The sequence below is a fragment of the Protomyctophum parallelum genome (assembly GCF_964188405.1).
Source record: "Protomyctophum parallelum genome assembly, chromosome: 5".
NCBI classification, from domain to species: Eukaryota; Metazoa; Chordata; class Actinopteri; order Myctophiformes; family Myctophidae; genus Protomyctophum; species Protomyctophum parallelum.
Window position 1 is genome coordinate 54,996,325 of NC_139702.1, and position 23,380 is coordinate 55,019,704.

General features: G+C 43.6%; 1 protein-coding gene across 5 annotated transcripts in view; it reads right to left on the minus strand.

Annotated features, from left to right (window-relative positions):
• npnta (nephronectin a) overlaps positions 1-23,380 on the minus strand; it is a 69,067-nt gene that overhangs the window by 31,375 nt on the left and 14,312 nt on the right. Inside the window, exons 3-6 of one of the 5 annotated variants that reach the window (XM_083766134.1) lie at positions 19,048-19,098; positions 12,458-12,550; positions 5,981-6,073; positions 1,260-1,379 (exon numbers count right to left, since the gene is read on the minus strand). In XM_083766134.1, coding sequence (XP_083622260.1) covers positions 1,260-1,379; positions 5,981-6,073; positions 12,458-12,550; positions 19,048-19,098 — 357 coding nt within the window. The remainder of the gene's footprint in view (positions 1-1,259; positions 1,380-5,980; positions 6,074-12,457; positions 12,551-19,047; positions 19,099-23,380) is intronic. The other 4 variants (XM_083766135.1, XM_083766136.1, XM_083766137.1 and 1 more) reach the window with 4 other exon arrangements.

Below are 23,380 nucleotides of genomic sequence, written 5' to 3' on the forward strand. Positions count from 1 at the left end.
GAGGAAGACCAGGTTGATTAGCAGCTACAGTGATCTATCGATCAAAGCGGGAGGAAGAGGAGAAGGAAGGAGAAGGGCATGGCGTTTGGAAGCTATCATCATCACAACACACAACAATCATCTGCAGCTGTGGCTCGTTATGGCACGAACTAGACTTACGAAGGAATAACCGACTTCTCCAAAGTCAGAAGGCTAAAAGGCTGAATAATTAAAAGTTAGTGACCGGGAGCGGTGTGGCGCTAAATCAATACACACCATTTACCTCTACCAAACACTTGGCATAATTATAAAGCACACATTGTGAGCTTAGCTTTGCATCCATTTCATGATGTTGTTTTGTTTCCGTGTCCTATACTTTAAGTGTCCATGTGCATATAGCAGAGAGTAGGAGAGCAGCACTGAACAATATCGATAGGGATTGTACTCCCTATACAAACAGCCCTATAAAACTACTTATTGCACAACAGTGTAAAGGTGAGAGGAGGGGAAACATTCATTAAATGTTTGGATGCTGCACCAGTGAGACGAGTATCGACTGCCGCTCAGTGGGACACCTCTGGGCATCCAATAAGACAAGCACATTCCTCAGGCCAACCAATAAAGGAAGAGTGGAGGGGGCGGGGTGGAGGCGGTAAAAGTCATGATTCCTTCTAAATTGTTTATTTTACAGCTCTTAAGGCTTCTTCACAGGTGTCTCTCAAAGCCAAGAGAGAGAGAGAGAGAGAGAGAGAGAGAGAGAGAGCTAGAGAGCGAGAAAGAGAGAGAGAGTGCTCGTGGCAAGATGATTAAAAAATGGGGCATAATCAAAACGTTTTATCAAAGTCACTGTGCAGCTGCTGTGAAATGGCACTCGCAAGAGTGTGGAAATGTATCTCATAATAGGATAGTGCGTGTCATCAACTTTGCCTTGTGGTCAAATCATGTAGGTATTTGTACCGAGGAAATAGGGTTCATAGTTATATCACCAACACAATAACAAAGTGGTAGAGAGATTATGAAAGAGGCAGAAAGGGGGAAAGTAGAGAGGAGGGGGTTCTGAGAGGGACATTTAGATTTCTACCTAAACACTTATCTGTCCATTGAGGGAAAATAGAGACATTTAAAAACATGTAGGCATATGACTTTGTTCAATAATAAGAGATAGAGAGACACAGGGAGAGAAAGGCTGCTAGAGACAAAAGAGAGACACGCACAGGAGTAGAGACCAAAAAACAGGGCCAGGAACATAGATACACAGATCGATAATGGTATAAACTCACTTCCACACGTCCCGTCAGGCATCAGCATGTATCCGTTGAGGCAGTAGCACTTGTAACTGCCGTATGTGTTCATACACCTATGTTTACAAGGCCTTGGCTTCAAACCGCACTCGTTCAGGTCTGTAGACGGAGAAAGACAACGTAAACAGAGGGAAAGGTGTGTGTGTGTGTGTGTGTGTGTGTGGGGGGGGGGGGGCAGAAATAGAGGAGATGGAGAAGGAAGGAGGCAGAGAGCTGCCAGACAGAGCATCAATGAGTCAAAAGGTAGAGTTCAAGGGGGTAATTATGTTGAACATAATTATAACATCCCATTTACGTGTGTCCATATTGTGTATGTGTGTACTGCAGTAGGGCCCTGTCCGCCTGTGGAAGGAAGGAAGACGCTCCCGTGTTGTGACAAGTCCACACGTATCCTCTGTGATGAGTACACAGAAGGGCCGTGTTATCTGCCACTACTACTCTGTCCACAATTACCTACATACCACAAAAGATGCCATTATCCTCCTCAGTGACTCTCTACTACACAATCCTCACACCTTCATTCCAATGGCGATACACTGTCGACGTCTTGGCAAGTGGAAACACCGCCATCCAGCTCCCCCACTCTGACACGTCTAATTCATTCTGACCGGGCACCCATTTTGGTGTCGGCATCATGTTATGCTTTAGCTATTGAAAAATAGCAGATCTACAAGCTCATATCGCGCCACCGAGTGGCGCGATACGAGCTTGTAGGTCTGCTATTTTTGAAAAAAATCGAAGAACGACTGACATTTTTAGAATCTGATCTCAGGTCAGAATGGGTTCATCAGACCAGTGTGTGTCCGGCGGAAACCTCGTATGAATCTGATCTCGGGTCAGAATGGGTTAATATGGTCATAAACACAGAGCCGTGTGGGCTTGTGTGGGAGAAGAGAATGTACCCAGAGCGCTGCACCTGTCAACCGCTGGGGCACCACTAAAGGTATATGGGGATGTCTGATTGTTATCTTTCTAAGCATTCTGAGATGCAATCATCTTAGAGCAAGCCTATACAGGAAACAACATCATGTACTGTGATTGCAAACACATTGTACAAAATTTGAGGAAGATTTATTTGAAAATATATATTTTTGCAAATATATTGTAGATATGGAATTTGGCATTATTCATGTGATCATGTAAAAATACTGAGATCTTACAATCTAAAGTAGATCCAGTAGAAAGAAATACACTAGATCCAAACTTTAAATATACATTTTGATAGAACAGCAACTGATTAGGATTAGGTTTAGTCTTTTTGAACACATATTTTTTTGGAAAAGAGTTTTACATAAATCAAAATGAAACATGAGGGCCAATTTCTGATGGCCGAGATGCAAATGCTCTGGTCCATTTTAATAGGCTGTACACAATAACTTTAATTACTCTGAAGTAATACTGTGTTTTTGTACGGAGGACTGGAACAACAGACTGGGATGAATAATGAAACTTAAAATGTATGAAATGAAACCTTTCCCCCCTGCTTACATGTGGTGGCAGAACCAAGACCAATAAAGCCCCTTTATATTTAGCTGAGCGCCAGTGAAGTACACCTAAAATAGCAGATCTACTAGCTCACAAGCTTGACTCGTTGTGAGCATGTCGAACTGTTATTTTCAGTGCAGGACACCGGCGTGTAACACCCTTTATCCTTTTTACACTCCCATCCTAACCTGCCCTCATCACGTTACAATGGTGACACAGCCAAACTCATGCAAGCAAGCAATTATAAATAGCTTATATGTATGTGAGTTACTTGCATTTCTAGGGCATATTATAACCAAGCATCCTGTCATAAATAGAGTTCATATCACTGTACATGAGAGGGCAGGGGGGGGGGGGGGGAGTGGCTCATGTTTTCAGTTTGGCCTACTGCACTGAAATCAGCACTGGCTTTAGCTCCAGGACCAAGTGCACAACACATTCCCTGGGTGCTGCATGCCTCCTGCATCTCACAGATGCCACACATTTATTCGGACGGACGGACGGACGGACGGACGGACGGACAGACAGACAGACAGACAGTGAGCCCAGTAAATCCACTCCAGTATCATATTTAGTGGTCATTGGATGGTCTACTGAGGTCGTGACAGCTGCATGATTGGTAGACTGGGGGACTCCCAAGTTCCACTGTGTTTACAGTAAATCAATGTCCAAGCGTTATATATTATGTGGGCATTCAGTATGTTAGGGCTTGTCCTGTCAGAGACCCCCAGAAACATACATGTATCTTTTTCTCTTCTTTTAGGTCTGTATTGTTTTGAGGGGCGTGCTAGCCCCTCGAATACATGGCTTTTGAAGATGATGTCATATGGCAGCCAAGTACATAAGTCTATGGACTTTAATGTTTGTTTAGGGCACACATAAAGGCATACAGTATACAGTATACTCGGTGTACGCATCTGCAAATAAATCGAGGGAGTGCAGTGCCCACCACGACTCGTTCAGATACTGTATGCAGTTGTCCAGAACTGCCGGTCCAGTATAGGAGTTTAATTTCCTCAAATTAGCTGCATGCTGCCAATTTCACATAGTGATGTGGGATGATTTCGACAAAATGAAAAACAGTGCAGTGCAAAATATGCAGAGGAAGGTTTGTCTATCACAGTCTGATGTTCACACGATGCAACACGACGTGCTTGGGTATGTGATGGATAAATTATCACTTAGGCCCAGGGTGATAATTTGTTTATGACATACCCATTGTCGTTCTACTTCTAATCACAAAGACAATGAGAAAAAAAACTTTCGACCAACTTTTGGTCTAAAGTTTTTTCACGCACGCACGCACGCACGCACGCACGCACGCACGCACGTACGTACGCATGCACGCACGCACGCACGCACGCACATAATTACAATGTGACTGAGATAATGAATCCATCTCAGGCAGATATTCCTTGAAGGCTTCCATTGATATTAGTACATTTGCATTACTGCACAGTCCCACTTTCACTGATAAGCACTCAGCTGAGACTGTCAGGAGATATCTTCATTGGGGCAAATTTATTCAGTGCCACTTCAACCGGTATTAAATACATCAAGAGACTTTGTTTCATTTTCAAGTAATACCGGTATCTAATTATGCTGCAACTATATCTCTAAGTCGCTTTTAAATGGGAAGTCATTGACTTCTTTTGTCGACTCATGCTTTGTTATTGCACAAAGGAAGATTGATTTGATTACCGGTACTTAAGAGGATTAGTGTTGAAAAGTAATTAAAAGAGGAGAATTACAGTAAGAATGGTATATAAAATGTCATTAGTTTGGCCCTTAGGAGCCACTATGCTTTTTAGATGTCTACAAAGCAGTCACAAACTTTCACACACTCATTTTAAGGCTATTTATTCATGAATCAAAGTTATTATTTCCAAAAAGAACTCCAGCACATGCGCGCACACGCACGCACGCACGCACGCACGCACGCACGCACGCACACACACACCATAGCTCTCTTCTTCTCTATCACCCTCTACTTTAACTCATGGTTTGCACAGTAGTGCATATTCTCCTTGAGACTACAGCTCAGAAACCCAAGATGACCCTGTGTCCATTAAGACCCCAGTTGTGGAAGAGAAAACGGGTCTCAACTCGCTCTCCTCGCTGAAAAAAAGGGGGGGGATAGCTTGAAAATGTAAATGGGGGATTATTGAAAGAACGTTTAGCATTCTCAGACAGAGAAAGCCTCTCAAACATGAGCAGCACATGCCAAACAAGACCCAGCCACGGGCCTCCTCTATGCAGGGGTGAAGGAGATTAAGAGACAGAAGACACACATAAAAGAGACGAGATAGAGAACGAAAGAGAGATAAGGCACAGATATGACCACTGCCTGACAATTTGACACGGGCCCCCGCGGGACTAGGTGCGATAGCGAGCTGTATACGTGCGGCTGAGGCCCCTTGGGGCCCCTGTTCACTGTAGATGAACTGTTGAGACTCATCTGAAGTGATGCAGAGTAGAGTGATTTATTGGGTGGGCTCCACTGAGGTATGCTATGTGCTACGTTCCTGAAACGCCTCTATCACGGAGAGAGATTAGGGAGAGGGGGGCCTGGTATACTCTCTCTCTCTCTCTTGGCTTCCTTCTCTTTCAGGGATGTGCTGGCCTCTGAAGCAGATAAGGACGAACAGAATAGGTATTGTTCTGTCGGTGCCAGGAGAACCATGGGAATCCTGTCCTGTGGTCATGGTGATTGTTTTGAAGATGCTCTTTTTTTCTTATGAGAAAGGTATACGTATACGTGCGATACACAACAATGATAACAGCGTGCAGAGGCAAAAAGGAAATGAGGCAGAGCAATGAAAGACAAATTACGTGCAGAAGCCTTTGTTTGGAGCTTCAAGATGAAAGGTCAATGCTCACTGGCGTAAGAGAAATGGTGAGAGGTCAAGACAGCAGGTGCTTCAGAGATGGAGAGGAAGACATAATGCGTCATAACCCGTGAACGTCATGTACTGCATGTACTTGGCATGCTCGCCATCCACGCCGCCCATCCTTACAGCGAAGCCAATTGAGACTCTCTCTCTTGCTCAGATAAAGATAGAAATATTGCATGGTGAATAGTAGAGGAAACAGAAGGACATTCGCACTCTCGCTCAGTGTGTCACGGTCTGCTCAGTACAACACCATGCATGTGGTGGGTGCTAAAAGAGGAGCAGAGAGGGGAAGAGGTTTGCCTTGCAATCGACGAGTCTCACCCTCCATCGCTACCCCAGGTGGCCGATGGTCCACAGGAAGAAAGATAGGAGGGTGACTGTCCCACACTGGTGGGGTCAGATAGTCCAGCTCTTCTTCTCCAGGGAAAGATACATGATAGTTAGAGGATTGAGGATGGGGGTGAAGGATTTAGTAGAGAAAAAAACAGGAGAAAGAGGCAGTAGAGAGAGAGAGAGAGAGAGAGAGAGAGAGAGAGAGAGAGAGAGAGAGAGAGAGAGAGAGAGAGAGACAGACAGACAGACAGACATAAAGAGAGAATGCAGTGAGAACGAAAGAAAAACAGACAAAATCAATGGATTAAAACAGCTTTGACCAAAACCACAAAGTAAAGTAAAAAAAAACAACAACAAAAAACATTATGCAGCAAAGAGGATTACACTTGTGGGAATTGGACATGAGCTGGATATCTGGGGAGAAAAGACGGCGCGAGGGAGAGGCCTCGTCTTTCTCCTCTCGCTCTCCCTGCACGTTGGCATTCCCTCTGCACCAGTGGAAAGTGAAATTGAACCTCGGAATGGCATTATCAGTGTGGATTCCACGGTATCCTCCTCTCAGTTTTGTCCGTATCTGCGAGTTCAAAGAAACACTGAGGTTTTCTTTTCAACCGCCACGTCGGGGCTTGACTGCAAAACATGTCAGCCAAAAGAATTTCAACCCCAGCGCCCACCCCCCTCTCTCTTGTGTCTCTACCTCTCTCCCTCCTCCTCCTCCTCTCTCCATCCATCCTCCCCTCAATCTTTCTTCTGGCAGTTTGCTAACAACACCTATTGTTAACAGTCTGGAAGACGATACCAACAGCTTGGACTGTTTTGCAAGCTTCAAATGGTTCAAACTGTGTGTGTGTGTGTGTGTGTGTGTGTGTGTGTGTGTGTGTGTGTGTGTGTGTGTGTGTGTGTGTGTGTGTGTGTGTGTGTGTGTCCACAAGCTTTGAATGGTTCAAGGGTGTTTTGCTATTGAGGGATGTAGGGGCAGGCAGACAGGTAGGTTTGGTGCACTACATTCCATGCCAGCCCCTTGTGGGTCTTTTTGAATAGCATTGAAGTGGCCTTATAGCCAAAAGTATGTTTGCAAATACGATGTGATCCTAAGGCTATTGATATAAGAGGTTTGTGTAGCTATGAGAGCAACATGCCAAACAAATGTTTGATTTAAATATAACCTGTGGATAGTAGCAGGTGTCACAGGGCGAAGGATTGGAAAGGACTCCCACACCGCTGCATACTGTATCATTGAAGATTTTATTTGAACTATACAGTAGTGATGAGGAAAAAATATATTGAGTTAACGCATGGCCTCACTGACCTATAGCTAAAAACAAGACTCCATCCATGATAACTGAAAGGTGGTATTCGTTTGTAGATGATTTAGTATCTGGCAACAACATGGCACCATCTTTCTGAAATCCTCACAGCTGCTGGACTTATTACCCAGCAAATGGCCAGGGAGAGACGAGACAAGAGAGAGCAATCTAATTTAATTGAAAGTCTGTGAAGGCGATCCTGAAATTGAGCTAATAATGCTGGAAAATGAGGTTGGCTTGTCCAAGTTAAACCAAAGTACCTTCCACAGTTATGAGCAAATGATCCCAAAATAGATAAGCGTCAGAGATGATATTCGGAGAGATCAGTGGGGGTGGGGGGGGGGGGGGGGGGGAGAAAAGAAAAAAGAACAGCACTGGAGGGGAAAAGAGAAATGCTGTCTTAAAATAAAATATGACGTTACACAGCAACTGCCAGAGTGTTTATTTAACTGTGATATTGAACACTTTCGTGAACGTATTTCAAATAGAGAAATTTGAATACCAGCTCACAACGTGCGTAGATCTGCTATTTTCACAGAATGTTCACATATTCTCTCTAGACCTATAGAATAGGGATGCCAATCATGCCAGGGTTCATTCTGCCAGAGTGTTTATTTAACTGTGATATTGAACACTTAGTTGTATTTCAAATAGAGAAATGCGTTTGAATACCAGCTCACAACGTGCGTAGATCTGCTATGTTCACAGAATGTTCACAATATTCTCTCGCCTAGAATAGACCTATAGAATAGGGATGCCAGGGTTCATTCATGCGATTAAAGTGAAGAATCCTCTTCACAGCTGTTGAAGCTGTAGATATCACTTCTCTGGAAAGAGCTTTTAATAGTATCTACCTTAACAGCAGGTGAACCTTTGCTAATTAAAATCTCCAGCATTAAACAGCCATCCTATTAAAATGATTTGATCAGTGGGAGGGTGAGAGTTGCAAACTCATTAAATGGCACAGCACAATAGATTATCTAACTAGTTTATCTAGTTTGCGTCTTCTGAGGGAAGAACAAATGCTTACGATCAGGTGCTGAGAGAAGATTGCCTTTCTTATGTCAATAAAGAGACAATTTGGGAAATATTCATTATTTCCTTTAGAAATACTGTCCATTAAAAATGTGACAGATCCAATGCTTTGTGCACATTGAATAGTGATATAGGTGAAATTAACTCTTAAGTCTTAATAAATATGGATGTGACAATAATAATTGTATGCGGTACAGTATATACTAAAGCGCATCAGTGAAGCATTTGCTGCACTGCAGATTGCACTTTCTCAGTGTTCATTTATCCATTCATAACTCTGAAAGTGTACTCAAGATGACGTGTACAGTGCGTGCGTGTGTGCGTGCGCGATATTACAGTATCTGCTGTGTGTGATTCATTGATCTCCCTTTTTGTTTTTTGCAGTTCCTAAGGTGTTTTAACAGTGCTGTTAATCAAGGAGTCTTCAGGGTCATTCATCTGTCCACACCTCCTACTTAAAGAAGGAGAATGCCTCCCTCAACATGCCCTAGGTCTCCCTGCTGAGTGTGTGTGTGTGTGTGTGTGTGTGTGTGTGCGTGCTTGTGCGTGTGCGTGCGTGTGTGTGTGTGTGTGCGTGCGTGTGCGTGCTGCGGGTGTGTGGTATCTCTCCTTGCATGCTTGGACAGATCAGAAACAGATGTATTGTATGTCTATTTGTAAATGCAACAAGCAATTAGCTGGTTTCCGTTCACCTTTCTTCCTCCCCTCTCTACAAATCTTTAATTATGGATTTGACATCGGCTCATGGCAAGTTATCTTTTGTTATCATCTCCTCGCCATGAGTAGTGAGATCAATAATTCCGAGCTCAATGAGTTACTAACTAGCACTAGCACTTCATTGGAATAATAAGGGCAGAAACTGTATGATGTATAATTTCGTTATACATTTTATTTGTGCATGAAATGTGCTTTAAATGTCAATAGTGCTCAACATGTATGGATTAGTATGTAGCGTCAAACAAATCAATTTACTTTTATGTGTTTGTGGGCCGCTTACTACGACATTCCCGCCTTTTGTTTTATGTGTTTAATCCGCTGTATTGTAATAATTAAAAAGAAACTCCGTCTTTGCCGCGGAGCTGGAGACGAGACCTTCGTGTTAAAATGCGGGTTACGCGTTTTATGGAGTCAAACTGTTAATAAAACCTGGCCTAAATAATATGGAACAATATCAGTTCCATCACCCGTTAGGACACATTGTTGACGCATGTCATCAACGTCACAGATGCACTTCTACGCTATAAAGTCCTGACTGCTTAGTTAATTATTTTAGACTCATCCAAAATGACCACACAGGAATGTGCAGTGTCCAGCCTGGAGGGTCACCAGGTCCTCTGGATGGATCCACCCTGTAAATGTGCCACATCAGTGGTTAACCCATTCTGACCTGAGATCAGATTCTTACCAGGTTTCCGCCGGACACACACTGGTCCTGATGAACCCATTCTGACCTGAGATCAGATTCTAAAAATGTCAGTCGTTTTCAGTTGTCAGTTCGATTTTTCAAAAATAGCAGACCTACAAGCTCGTATCGCGCCACTCGGTGGCGCGATATGAGCTTGTAGATCTGCTATTTTTCAATAGCTAAAGCATGACATGATGCCAACACCAAAATGGGTGCCCGGTCAGAAGTGGTTAAGTGCAAATCGATTAGCAGAGGCCGAATTCTATACGAGAGAGAATGTAATTTATGTACTCCTGAATAATTCAATGTGTTTCCTCGGCACATTCAGAATGCTGACGACCCCAAGGTCATGTTCGCCAGACTGTGGTGGTCCCCAAAGGCCAGAGCCATCACTCAAATCCCATTAGAGTGTCTGAGATGCTGCTGCCGCAGGTTGGGAGACTGAACACGAACACACACACACACACTCACACACAGCGCACACATGCGCACATACACGCACGCGCCCGCGCGCGCGCGCGCACGCATGCACGCACACACACACACACACACACACACACACACACACACACACACACACACACGCACGCACTCACACACACGCACGCACACGCACATACAGACACAGACACACACACACACAAACACACACACACGGTTTTTTTTTGTGGGGGGGGGGGGATTTCCCAGAATCGAGATACGTCTAAATGGCAAAAAGTTAATTTAACTCACTCAGAGAATGTACAAATCGGGCAAGGATCAATTTGGTTACATTTGTACACTTAAACATAAATTATCACTCAGTTACTGAATTCATCTCTCTATAGATGAATATGAGGACCAATTGTTGCCGATTAAGACAGAGGAGAGCCCATCACTCTGGCTGGGCAGCCAGGAGCCTATACAGAATGCAGGATGGAGGGATGAGTAATTTTGGAACATTCCGGAAAGGATTTAAAGTAGCCCCCCCCCCCCCCCCCCCCCCCCCCACACACACACACACACACACACGCAACAGCACCCGCTCACATCCAACCCCGCCTTCATGTTTTTAATTACATGCTATCCTATTCCTGTCTCAGGGCGTGAATTCCGCAAGTATGTTCAAGCCACTTGGATGAACGTCAAGCCAGCGCCGACGAAAAATGTTAAAGGCTCAGCGCTTTCCAACAGTCAGTAAATACATCAGGTATTTCAACTGGACATGATGACTGAAGCGACTAGAAGAATCCCCCATGCCGTAAAAGCCTCAGTGCTACTCTGAGAGTTACAAAATGGAACCTCTCACCCAAATAAACCCATTTTGCACAGTTAAATTGACACGGAGGATTATACTACATATATGCGCGCCCGCGCACACACACATGCACGCGAGCATGCGCGCTCACACGGACACGCAGACGCACACACACATACGTGCGTCGCACGCTGAACGCACACAGACACACTTTTCCTCCTCGAGGCTTCAGCACTAGGGTTGGGTAGCTTGGGGTCAGACCACGCTATCGCGTAGGGTCAGTAATTGAGATGTTATCTTCTTAGCAGAGGGTCCTTCCTGTGAATCACTCAACAGCAACGGCCTCCACAGGCGTTTCCATTTGAGCTGAATCAGCTCTGCCCCCCTCCTCTCTCTGATTATACCATCTAACTCTGTGTGTCTATGTATGTGTGTGTGTGTGTGTGTGTGTGTGTGTGTGTGTGTGTGTGTGTGTGTGTGTGTGTGTGTGTGTGTGTGTGTGCGCACACACACATATGCATGCATGTACTGTATGTGCATGCACACACAGGAGTGTGTACTGTGTGATGAGCTTCCGCTTCCATGAATAAGTAGTGGCATTAATAGGTTGGTTCCTGCGCTGTGTGTGTGTGTGTGTGTGTGTGTGTGTGTGTGTGTGTGTGTGTGTGTGTGTGTGTGTGTGTGTGTGTGTGTGTGTGTGTGTGTGTGCGCGCGCGTGCGTGCGTGTGTGTGTGTGTGTGTGGACTTGGCCACAGTAAACAATGATTATCCCACTACATGGCTTAAGGGGCAGGAGTTCTCTCTCAATCTGTTTTCCCTGTGAGAAATGTGCGTGTCAGCAGGGAGCCATGGTGTTTGTTTTGGGGGGGAGGGCATTAGGGTTACATATTTGACGGATAGTGTACGTTCACAACACATTCTAAATGTCTCCCTCATTTTTTCTGGTGTTTCCAGTTCAGTACACCGAGTGAGCAAAGTAATAAACCACCTCCTAGACTAATAACAGTAAAAATATGTCCCTGCCATGGGGGCGAGTCACTGAATTAATCATGTGCGATTGTGTATCGCAAGTTAAGTTCCATGATTAACAATACCCACAGAACACTGGCAACACGGTGACACTGACATTTTGGTTCCACTGTTCGCCATTCTTTATAAAGAACATGCAATCGAGAACATTTTTGTCCATCAAATGAGGATTATTGTCCTCTTTCTTTCTCATGTGTCTCGCTGCGTTTTCATTTCAGTACACTGTAAAATGAACAATGCCCTTCTACAGCATGCCCGAGTAAGATAAGCAACATAAAACCCCCAGTGCAATAATAGTACCTGCATAAGCGTCAGACTTGACACTCTCGGGGTCAATTATCACTGAGGATTTGACAGTGTATAGCCAGGTAAAAGCAGCAACATGAAACCCCCAGTGCAATAACAGTGTGTGCGTGCCTACAAGTTGTCAGCGCGCCAGGTGTAGAGCTTACCTTGATTGCAGGTCTTGCCGGTGAAACCCGGGTGGCACTTGCATTTGTTGGGTCCCACACAGTCGCCTTGCTTACAGCCTGGCTGGCACAGGGCTGGGGGAAATAAGGGTTCAAAGAATGAGACCGCGAACAAGCAGAGGGAGGAGTGTGGCATCCTGGCATGAGCCTCACACTAGATCCGTGTGACAAAGCCCTTAATCCTTTAGCCTTTTTGCTGCTCTCCAAAACTCCTTGATTATTATAAGTGGCAGTGTAATATAAAGCCGAGTCTGGAGGATGTTTGTGTGCGAATGTTTAATATAACCTATAACAAGATGAGTGTGTGTGTGTGTGTGTGTGTGTGACCTCGCTGTGCTAACCTCCTGTCATACTACAACCCTGGATTTTTGACGGAGTGGCAAGCTTGTTTCCTTGGTGATATTAATCCCTTTGTATGTGCAGCTAGCAAAGAACTTTGAACAAGAACGTAGGCCTTGGTTTTCCACAGCTTCATATAACTACTACTACTTTAAGTAAATGTCAGGTCATTATAGTGGGGGTCGGAAAACAGATTAAGTGGATAAAATCTTCCTATAGCGGCAATACTGATAACAATCCAAGCATGATAAAGGCTTGTATGTTCTAATTATAAAATATATGTTCTGAGTTACCCTGCGGATTATGCCTACCGTTGTGTGGGTATGCAAATGAGATGTGTGATAATAAGACCAGCATGGCATGCACATCAAAGAGTGTGAATGTGTGAGTGAAAGTGTTTGCAATAAGTGTAATTATTTCAGAACGTGGAGAAGCAGCGTTTAGTTTTTATCTGGAATAAGCCCCCAGAAAACTGCAGTTCTGCTGCAATTCTTAGTTCTTTTAAATCGAAGCACTGCCTTTCATTGAGAGTTTCACAAATGATTTAGCTGCATTATACATTTATTTTCATGGTATTCAAATGTCATTTTCTATAGTTTTTGGTTATGCTCTGTGCAACATATTTTTTTTACTGCATTTTTACTTAATTCAAATGTCCCTTTTCCATTGTTTTCTGGAAAGCACATTGAAACGTGCTATACAAATGAACCTTGCCATTGCTTATTGAGCACTGTGTCGCCCGCCACTTCTTTTCATCTGACAGCAGGCAGTTTCACTGGGAGACTACAAAAGTTCATGCTATCTACCCTATAGATACCATCCTGTCTCTGGACGCCCTGGATCAACCAGTAGGAGTTTGCTGGCTGTCAAATGAAATGTGTTTGCTGAAGATCCCAGCCAAGCGCTGCAGGCCCCACTGCCAGGTATTGAACCCCGGTCCCTGTGGTGGAGCATGAGTGATTCACCTCTACACTATACCGACTGTACCTAGACGGCCAGGTCAACTAACTAAAAGATTGAGCCAGAGAAAGAGACAAAGTTAGTGTGTGTATGTATGTATGTGTGTGTGTGTGTGTGACTGTGTGTGTGTGTGTATATATATATATATATATATATATATATATACATACTCTCATACATAATCTCATATATAAGGTGTGCGTATACTGTACAGTAGGCATGCATCATGCACATGAGCACAGCATATGAACATAGTGTGTATGGTCAATATGATAGATAGGACATGTGTGTGTGTGTGTGTGTGTGTGTGTGTGTGTGTGTGTGTGTGTGTGTGTGTGTGTGTGTGTGTGTGTGTGTGTGTGTGTGTGTACACATGCGTGCGTGCATGTGTGTGTGTGTGTGTGTGTGTGTGTGTAGGGGGTATCTAAGTGTTCTGTATCAGTGAGCTGGAGGCTAGCTCTGCTTATCTGCCTGTGCACACTGCATCTCAGTGCTAAGCATGTCTGATACGTGCTGCTTCAGCCAAGTGGCACTAATTTACATTAAAAGCTTCATTAATTCTGTCATAATACAGTGCAATCAGAGGACTTAATTATCCCTTTGGTGAGAGAGCCTGTGTGTGTGTGTGTGTGTGTGTGTGTGTGTGTGTGTGTGTGTGTGTGTGTGTGTGTGTGTGTGTGTGTGTGTGGTGTGTGTGTGTGTGTGTGTGTGTGCGTGCGAGTGCAGAAAATAATAAAGAATATCTGGTGGTAGAATAGAGGTGTGTGGGCAGTGGGGGGATTTAACGTTTTAAATATAATGTGCATGTGTGGGGGTGTCTTTGTGTGTGAGAATGTAGCAACCTATTTTCTGGACAATGTAACTAAACATGTAGCGTGTGGGAGAGTCACAGGAAAGCACAGCGAGTTTGACTGGTGTGTGTGTGTGTGTGTTTGAGAGAGAGAGAGAGAGAGAGAGAGAGGGAGAGAGAGAGGGAGAGAGGGAGAGAGGGAGAGAGAGAGGGAGAGAGGGAGAGAGAGAGACACAGACAGACAGACAGACAGACAGACAGACAGACAGACAGACAGACAGACAGACAGACAGACAGACAGACAGACAGACAGACAGACAGACAGACAGACAGACAGACAGACAGACAGACAGACAGACAGACAGACAGACAGACAGACAGACAGACAGACAGACAGACAGACAGACAGACAGACAGACAGACAGAATCTAACAAGAGCCAGGTTTCCGTCACTCTGAGTCAAGATGAAATTGTGGCCTCCACAAGGGTTATCCTATATTATAATAAATATTAAATAATATATTATTTTCTCCATTGTGTCACTGACAGCTTGCAAATGAAAACAAATTAAGCATTTTTCACTAGCTTGCGTAAAACACTGCAACGTAAAATCAAAGACAATTCTAATAGAGTCCGAGTGGAAATGGATTGGATATCAAACGGTACACTGATTTAGCAGACTATTATGTTTAAACAGGATACAAAGCTAAACGGCTATTCTATAAACTGACCTCCGCTCTCAGAAATGCCCATTCGTGAGGACTTGGGTGTAATCTAATCCCACTGCTGTAGACTCCATCATTGTGCTCTGGCTGAGCTGAGCCATTCACAATGACGCGCCAGTCCTCAGGTTGCAGCCCCTTAACATTGTTCATATTGAGTTCAAAAGGTATGCCGGCATTAGAATGAATGCTTTAAAATGGAGACGATAACATCCCCAGACTCATTCCACTTTTATTAAATTGGTGTAATCTAATAGAGAGAAGGCAGTGTTAGCTCACTTGGCGGAGGCCCTGGGCTCAGAGCCAGGCCTCTAACGTGCTGAGCAGTCAAGGTTCACAATTACGCCTCCGAGTGAAAATATCAAACGTCTAATTTGTAGTCGGAAACAATGCTGTGTTTAATAATATCTAATTTACTGCCAAGGATGACAAGGACAGCACCATCTTGTGTAAAAACACCAGAGTTACAGGAAACGGAAATACAGACGATTGCAAATTTACACCCTGATCCGGCCCCAGTCATTTGAAAACGACTCTAATTCGGGAACACCATGTCCAAATGGATATTTATTTTCCCATGAACACAGTGCATGTCGGCGATCGACCAGGGGAGCGATAAAATAATAAATAAATAAATAAATGCCGAAAAGGTAAGACAAACGAACATGGCAGAAGCTAAACGCACAGAGAAATAAATCTGGCAGTAAATGTAAAAGACCTGCGAAATTCTCCAGCCCTCTAAGTTTATTAGGTCAGTGCCACGATCAGGTTGCATGACAGGGGTGGTTTGTGAGTGTCCTATCATTGAAAGGTTCAATCCCCACCACCAGGGCAGGCTTAATGGGGGGGGGGGGGGGCACCAAACACGGGAAGAAAGTGAAAGAAGACTCAACTATCTCAAAATTATGACGCAAAGGCTGCTGAAGGAGCGCTGAAACTGTGAAACGCACCAGTGAAGCGTCAATTTCCCACGCTGCACTGATGACCCTCGACATCGGGTCACACCATGGGATCCCAATGGATCTTTACAGATCTGTAACTCTCACAGTTGAATTAACGCTGAGGAGGATTTTACAGTGTAGATTGGGGTTCCAGAGAGTAAACTGTATAAAATGTGGGTCCGTGCCCGGATGCAAATCAGGGGGTTCTAGAAATAAAAACTAGTAGGGGTCACTACGGCAGCCAATGAGAAAGATAGCTTGCTAGTACAGAAAGGAAAAGTGATCGATCATAAACCAGCTCAGCTGTTACACAGCAGCTGGTAAAAAGGTTGAGGACCACTGTGCTAATATGACTCACATGTAAGTGATGAGACCCGTTGAGCCCAAGGGGCTCAATCCTCTGAAACAGGATTGAGTATTTGATAAGCGTGATACTGTAAGCAGGTCACCTCCCAGCTTGGCTTCGCTGGGGACAGGAGGTGGTGTATTTTTAAGTCTGTGGTCTGGCAATGTGATGAGGGAAATGGCCTGTGTTCATTAGCTACATCAAGCGACACAGAGCAACTAAAAATGGCCATCCAGCTGGAAGGCCAAACATGGCACTCGTTCCATGAATACCGTCAGCAGAGGACTCCTTATGACACACTTTCACCTTGGTTTACGTCAGCTATCATTTCATCATTTCCAAAGGGGCTCTGCCATCTATGGATTGTCATCATACCGCTGGCTCATGTTTGATGGTCTATTTGCGTTCTGTCCCTGAAAATGTGAACCACCTAAGCTGGCTCCTTTCCAGGCAAAGAAGCAGCGACTCTACTCCAAGTCTCTCTCGCGTGACTGACCTTCTCACCCTATCTCTAAGGGAGATGCCACCCACGCATTGAATAAAACTCATTTCGGCAGCTTGTATTCGCGACCTTAATGTTTTGGTCATGACCCACACTTCATGATCATAGGTGAGAGTAGGAACGAAGATTGCTCGGTAGACAGAGAGCTTTGCCTTCTGGCTCAGCTCTCTTTTCGTCACAACAGTGCACAGTGCAGATCAGCGACTGCAATACCGCCCCTGCTGCTCCGTCTCCTTCCTCCCCTCACTCAAAACAAAACAAAACCCTGACATACTTAAACTCCTTCACCTGGGGTAATGTCTCATTCCCTACCTGGACTGCACAATCCATCGGTTTCCTGCTAAGAACCATGGCCTCAGATTTGGAGATGCTGACCCTCATCCCAGCCACTGTACACTCGACTGCGAACTGGTCCAGTGAGAGCTGAACAGGAACTGTTTTGACGTGGGTTTTGACATATAATAATTTTGGAAATATTCAAATTTTTCCCTTATCGATCGGTATCAGCTGATCGTGAGAAAAACAATCAGTGATTGGGATTGGGCCAAAAAACCTGATCGGAGCACCTCTAGTTTACATTTGGCATTAGACAGGCCACCGAAAGACAGCCTGTCTGAGTTACTTCCCACTCATCATTCTACCCCTCCTATTCTCCTGTTTTTCCTGCCCTGGCATTTTTTTTCCCATTACATTCATGTAATGTATATGATAATTTACTGTTTTAAGTGATTGATTGATTGATTATGAACAGTTTGCAAAAAGCACAATTTATATATATTTTTAAAAATGCTAATAACCCAATAAGCCCATGGCTCGTTTCCATTGAGGTAAATTGCTTCCTTTCCAGCTTAGTTGACATTGAAAATGAGGGTCTTTCAAATTAAAAACCTTTCGATGGAACACCTTAAAAAATTGTCGAGCAACAAAAACGTTGAGCAAAGAAGTATAAATTGACAGATAACAGAAACAGCTACAGTAAATATGATTTATCGATGTTTTCATTAAATGTGACGCATAATATTTCATGTTTTGTGTTAAGCATTTATCTTGTGAAATATTGTGTATGAGTCATTGCACTGAGTATGCACATTGTTATTGAGTATTTTTTGGGAGGGATGATTCATTTGTCTTTACTGTACCATACCAGAAAGCAGTACCTGAGCAGTGAAGTGGACAGTATGTTGCTTAGCAGCATTTAACAACACAAATTATGGCCTAGACATTAAGTGCTGACCTTTTAAAAATACATGAAATGCTTCTTGCTTTTCTAGGGGAGAGGAAATCCAACATTTCACCAATACTAGATGAGAGTCAGTGAAGTCAGAGAGATGCAGGAGGGCTGAGACAAAAGCACATGACTGCTGATAGAAAATCACACCCGTGTGAAGTGAGTGGTGCAAATCCGTGTCTGGGTCCCCAGAAGTCCCAGACCCCCAGGCAGATTCCGGCGAGCCGCCCCATGTCCGAAACGGTTGAGAAATGACAGAGTTACCGTGTGGGGGTCCCTCTACTGTACTGTACTGTCACTGTACTGTACTGGCACACCCGAAATCATCATATATACAGTTAATATATGCGTGTGTGTTTGTGTGTGTGTGTGTGTGTGTGTGTGTGTGTGTGTGTGTTAGGTTGCGCACAGGTGGTGAAAAACAACTATGCTGTTAGACCCACCCAGCCAGGCACCCAGCCAGGCAGGCAGGCAGGCAGCCACACACATAGCTCCGTAAGGGAGTGGTTGCACCACTCAAAAACAGCCGCTGACAAACTGAGACGAAGGAGATGACCACTGCTGGGTGTGGATGTTAGGGTTTTGTTAGACAGGCGTGTGGGGTTGAGGAGGGCACAGGTGGGGTGGTGGTGGGGATATTAAATCCACTCCTCCACCCCCAAAGTGATCACCAGCAGCCACACACCCGCAAGGAGATAAATGTCTAGAAAAGATTATTTCAAGAAAACATGTTGTTGAGCTAACCTTGGGGCTGGCACCTTATCCCGACTACCCTGTGCGTTAAGGCGTAGAGAGCTGCAAAAAAACAACAACAACAAAACAAATAGCCAAACAAAAGACTTGCAGGTGAATTCTGTTTTAGTCTTTGAGAGGAAAGAAACAATCCATTATGTGAGTTAGGAGAACAGGCACTGCTCACGTTTGACAAAGCAGAAACACCATGAATCTGGAGTCACACATTCCATGGAGCACAAACACTGAATAATAATGTAACTCCCCACTGTGTAGTTGAGTTAGTGTGGTTCACATCGTGGCTGACTATTAGGGCTGCACCATAGTATCTACAGTCAAGTGATGGTCCTTGTAATTTGACTAGAGTCACTAGACCAGGTTATTTTGACTATCAATTATAACGTTTGGGGTTGTTCATTTGGAGAAGAAAACGTTTTCACCTCACATTACTTTTTTGTGACTATTTTCAACTACCGGAGGTATTCCAAATGAAATGACATTTCAAAAATGTTATACAATTATAGATTGTGGAAAGCAGCCTTGAGGCATGTGGCAAATGAGTAATTGTGTCTCCAGTCTCCAGGGACACTTAATTGTTTCATGGAGATTAAATGCATATTTATCAACTGTTTTGGGAACCCTTGATACTACCACACCGCGACAGAGGAGATTTATTAAGCTCATTTCTAATTCCACCCACTGTTTGGGAACATGAAAACTCTTACACCACCCATATCCCAAAGAGTTCACAATGGTACTCCTCTCAGTGTGAAAATAATTAACACCACATCTTGACTACAGGAACCCATTTCCTTTTGAATATGCAACAGATTTCCATTGGCCTTTACATCATCGCTGCAGCAGCGAGAGCACCTTTCAGTCCTGGAATACTAATAAGCATTCTGTTCATTTACAATAAGAACATGAGATGTTCCAGGCCAGATGAAATAATGGGTGCATTTACTCCCTCCCGTATCCCCTATGATCTTCAGTAGTAACCTTACTTATTGCTATTCATAGATGCAAAACACACAAGCAGATGGGCTTTTACACATGACTGAACATGAAAGAAAATAGAACAGAGGAGAAAAAGAACACAGCAGGGTACCAGAAGAAAAATGAATTTATAAAAGAAAAAAGAAGATGCTTTGAGGTCACTTTATTTTGTCCATCACTCATTCTAAAGCTCCTGCTACTAATTTAAAAGTCTTGGCTCAGAGTGGCCAGTGATGGCATGATTGTTAAGATCCCTCACATCTGGACCCTTATGCCCCCGTGCTGACCTCAGATTAAATCCTGAAAGATGGCTTTTCCTCTCCGTGACTATACCGTCCACCTCAACGAAGACAAGACCTCAAAAGGGAGTGCGCTGTCCACTCAATTAGTGGTGGAAAGTAACCAAGTACATGTACTCAAATACTGCATGTACTTAAGTACAATTTTGATATATACTTTACGTCCATTCCAATACATCTCATATATTGTACTTTTACCTTATTTGAAAACTTTACAGTACTAGTTAATTATTATTACAAAACATACAGTGCATTAACCACTTCAGCCCTATAAAAGCTCACAACGTGTCACATCGCAAAACGTTGAGATTGTGGATCTGCTATTTTTTTTAACTTGAAATGGGACACAGCATAATAGTAGCCTACTTTTATTTTTGGTACTTGAAGTATATTTTGATACCAATACTTTTGCACGTTTACTCAAATAGATTTTAAATACCGGACTTTTATTTCTACATTGTGGTATTGATACTATTACTTAAGTAAAACAATATATAGTAGCCTACTGTACGTCTTCCATCATGGCACTCAATTCATGAGGAGTTCATTAAACTGTCTCTGAATACCAATTCATTTTTCTAAACGAGTTCAATCTACAACAAAGCAACTATGATACAGAAGAAAGAGATGCTTGACTGCCTTTTGTATTTCTGTCTCTACGGCGCTAAATAATTGCTTTCTTATTTGTTTTAATGCCCCAATGTAGACAATTATTGTTCCAATTATTGTTCCAATTATTGTTCCTGTTGAGCACAGCTTATTGATTCAAACTGTATTGTCCAGGAGACCAGGAATGTACTGGCAGTGGTCGGCAGATTGAAAAAGACAAGAGAAGCTATTTGTATTGAAATGGAAATTGCTCCTTTTGATTGTTTGATGTTATAGAAAACTGGCACTGCATATGAAATGTGTGGTATTTCCTTTTGTGTTCTTATTTAATAGAGAGGACAATGTTTCAAATGGAGACAGACTGTTAGAATATTAACTCCACAGTCACTATATCATTTGGCATCCAGCATAATGGGATCCAAAGCATACAGTAATTCTATATTAATGTTCTCACTCTGCTCCTTACACAGAAACAAAGTGTAAATTGTGAGAGAGTGAGAGAGAGTGAGAGGGATAGAAACAGAGGCCAGAGCAATACAAAGAGTGAGAGAGGCTTAAGTACAATGGGGAGGAGAAGGGTGAGAGTTTCAGGGGAGGAGAAAGAGTGTGAGCGGAAAAGAGCAGGTATTTGATAGAAAAAGAGAGCCAATGTAGCAGAGAAGGAAAGAGCGATAAAGAGCTTGAGAATGCAAAAGAGCAATAGGAGAAGACATGGAGAAACAGTGAATAGGATGCAAATAGCTTACAGATATGCTAGCCCTTAGAGGATTACTGTACATCCCCTCATGTCCTCGCTGCACTACAAAATCCTGAAAACAGGTACAGTTTTACACTCTTGAGGGTTAAATTGACACTTGGGATAAACAAACATTTTTCATTCCACTTGGCAAAAGGAATGATTGTGATGGCAGCTGCTTGGAGTAAGTAGCTTGGAGTATGATTTAGCCCGCTGTATGATGTGTCACCGTTGTATAAACGGAGCTTAGTTTGCCATCAATTCACACACTGCTCTGGAGGTCTATCTCTGTCTCTTTCATTGTTTATCTTCCTTGTTCACTTGTCTCCTGCTTGCTGCTAAAGAGCCAGGCAGTTCTCCTCCGCAATCATGTGTTCCCTTCGCAATGCTTACATCCTCCTCCCCGCACGCCTCTGACACACTGACAGTTTATAATGTTTTCTTCTTACCATGCTGTCAGTGTCTCCCACACAAAGCCACGTGAAGAGACTCCACAGGTTTCTCTACGTCAGTGGCTCTCAAACTGTCAAGGACCTTAATTAACCTAAATTAATATGCATTTGGCTGCGGATTGCTATTTGAAATAGTTTTTTGTGCACAACGCGTGATTGATGCATCGTGAGCTTGTAGATACAGTATGTCATTTTCAAATAGCCAATTTATATAGGGTTAAAGTTGTTAAACTTATGTTGATGCTACATCAACTGTCCGAGTGCGCGCACACACACAATCACAATCACACACACACACACACACACAGTCACACACACTCATGTTCCTCTACATCAGCACATCTAAGCAACTCTCTCACACCACACACCATTATTTCCGTCTTTCCAAGGTCTGGAAGCTTAAAAAAAAGCAAGGGCACTCCATGAAGCTGCTCATTCTTTGAGAGCAGTCACCCAAACCGATCACTAGAGCAGCCTCAACCTGATAGCCCCAATCTAATCTCTAATCTCACTGCCATACCAATCTGAAATCCATGATGACTGACACACTCACACACTCTCTCTCTCTCTCTCACACACGCACACACGCGCGCACGCACGCACGCACACACACACACACACACACACACACACACACACACACACCACAAAACGACTTGACTCTGAGGTTTAAATCAGTGCCTCAGCAGCCTGATGGAATACAGATTCAAGCTCTATTGACTGCATTTGAGCAGCACACTGCAAAATCCTGAGTTTTCGTTTAACTGAAAGTGTAAACGTGAACCCTTAAGGGTTTTTTCGGTGTTAAATTAACACCCACAGGGCATTTGGTGGCATTAAGGGAAACCCTAAGTCAGTCAGCAATTTGAAATTGCAGAAACTTCTTGAAAGAGGTGCAGCTCCTTGAGTAAAAAGTACTTTGGACCAGTGGGGTTGTTAGGAGTTCAAAGCTAGCTCCCCTTCTAGAACGTGCTAGATAACCATGGAATGTGTGGGACTCCAGAACAAAACAAAGAGGAGATGTGTGCACACACTGATGTTCGGTCAACACTAGAAGGTCCATGCATTTAAAAGCACCTACAGTATAAGCACCAAAATGACTTCATTGAAAGTGACTTGATTTAATGAAATTCAGCTTCACGTAAGATAGTCTCTCCACAAAATGTTCATCATCACAACACAAGTGCATTGATTTCTTTTTGAACACGTCTTGTCTAAGATGACATGCTGCATGTGATATACAGCATCAGCAC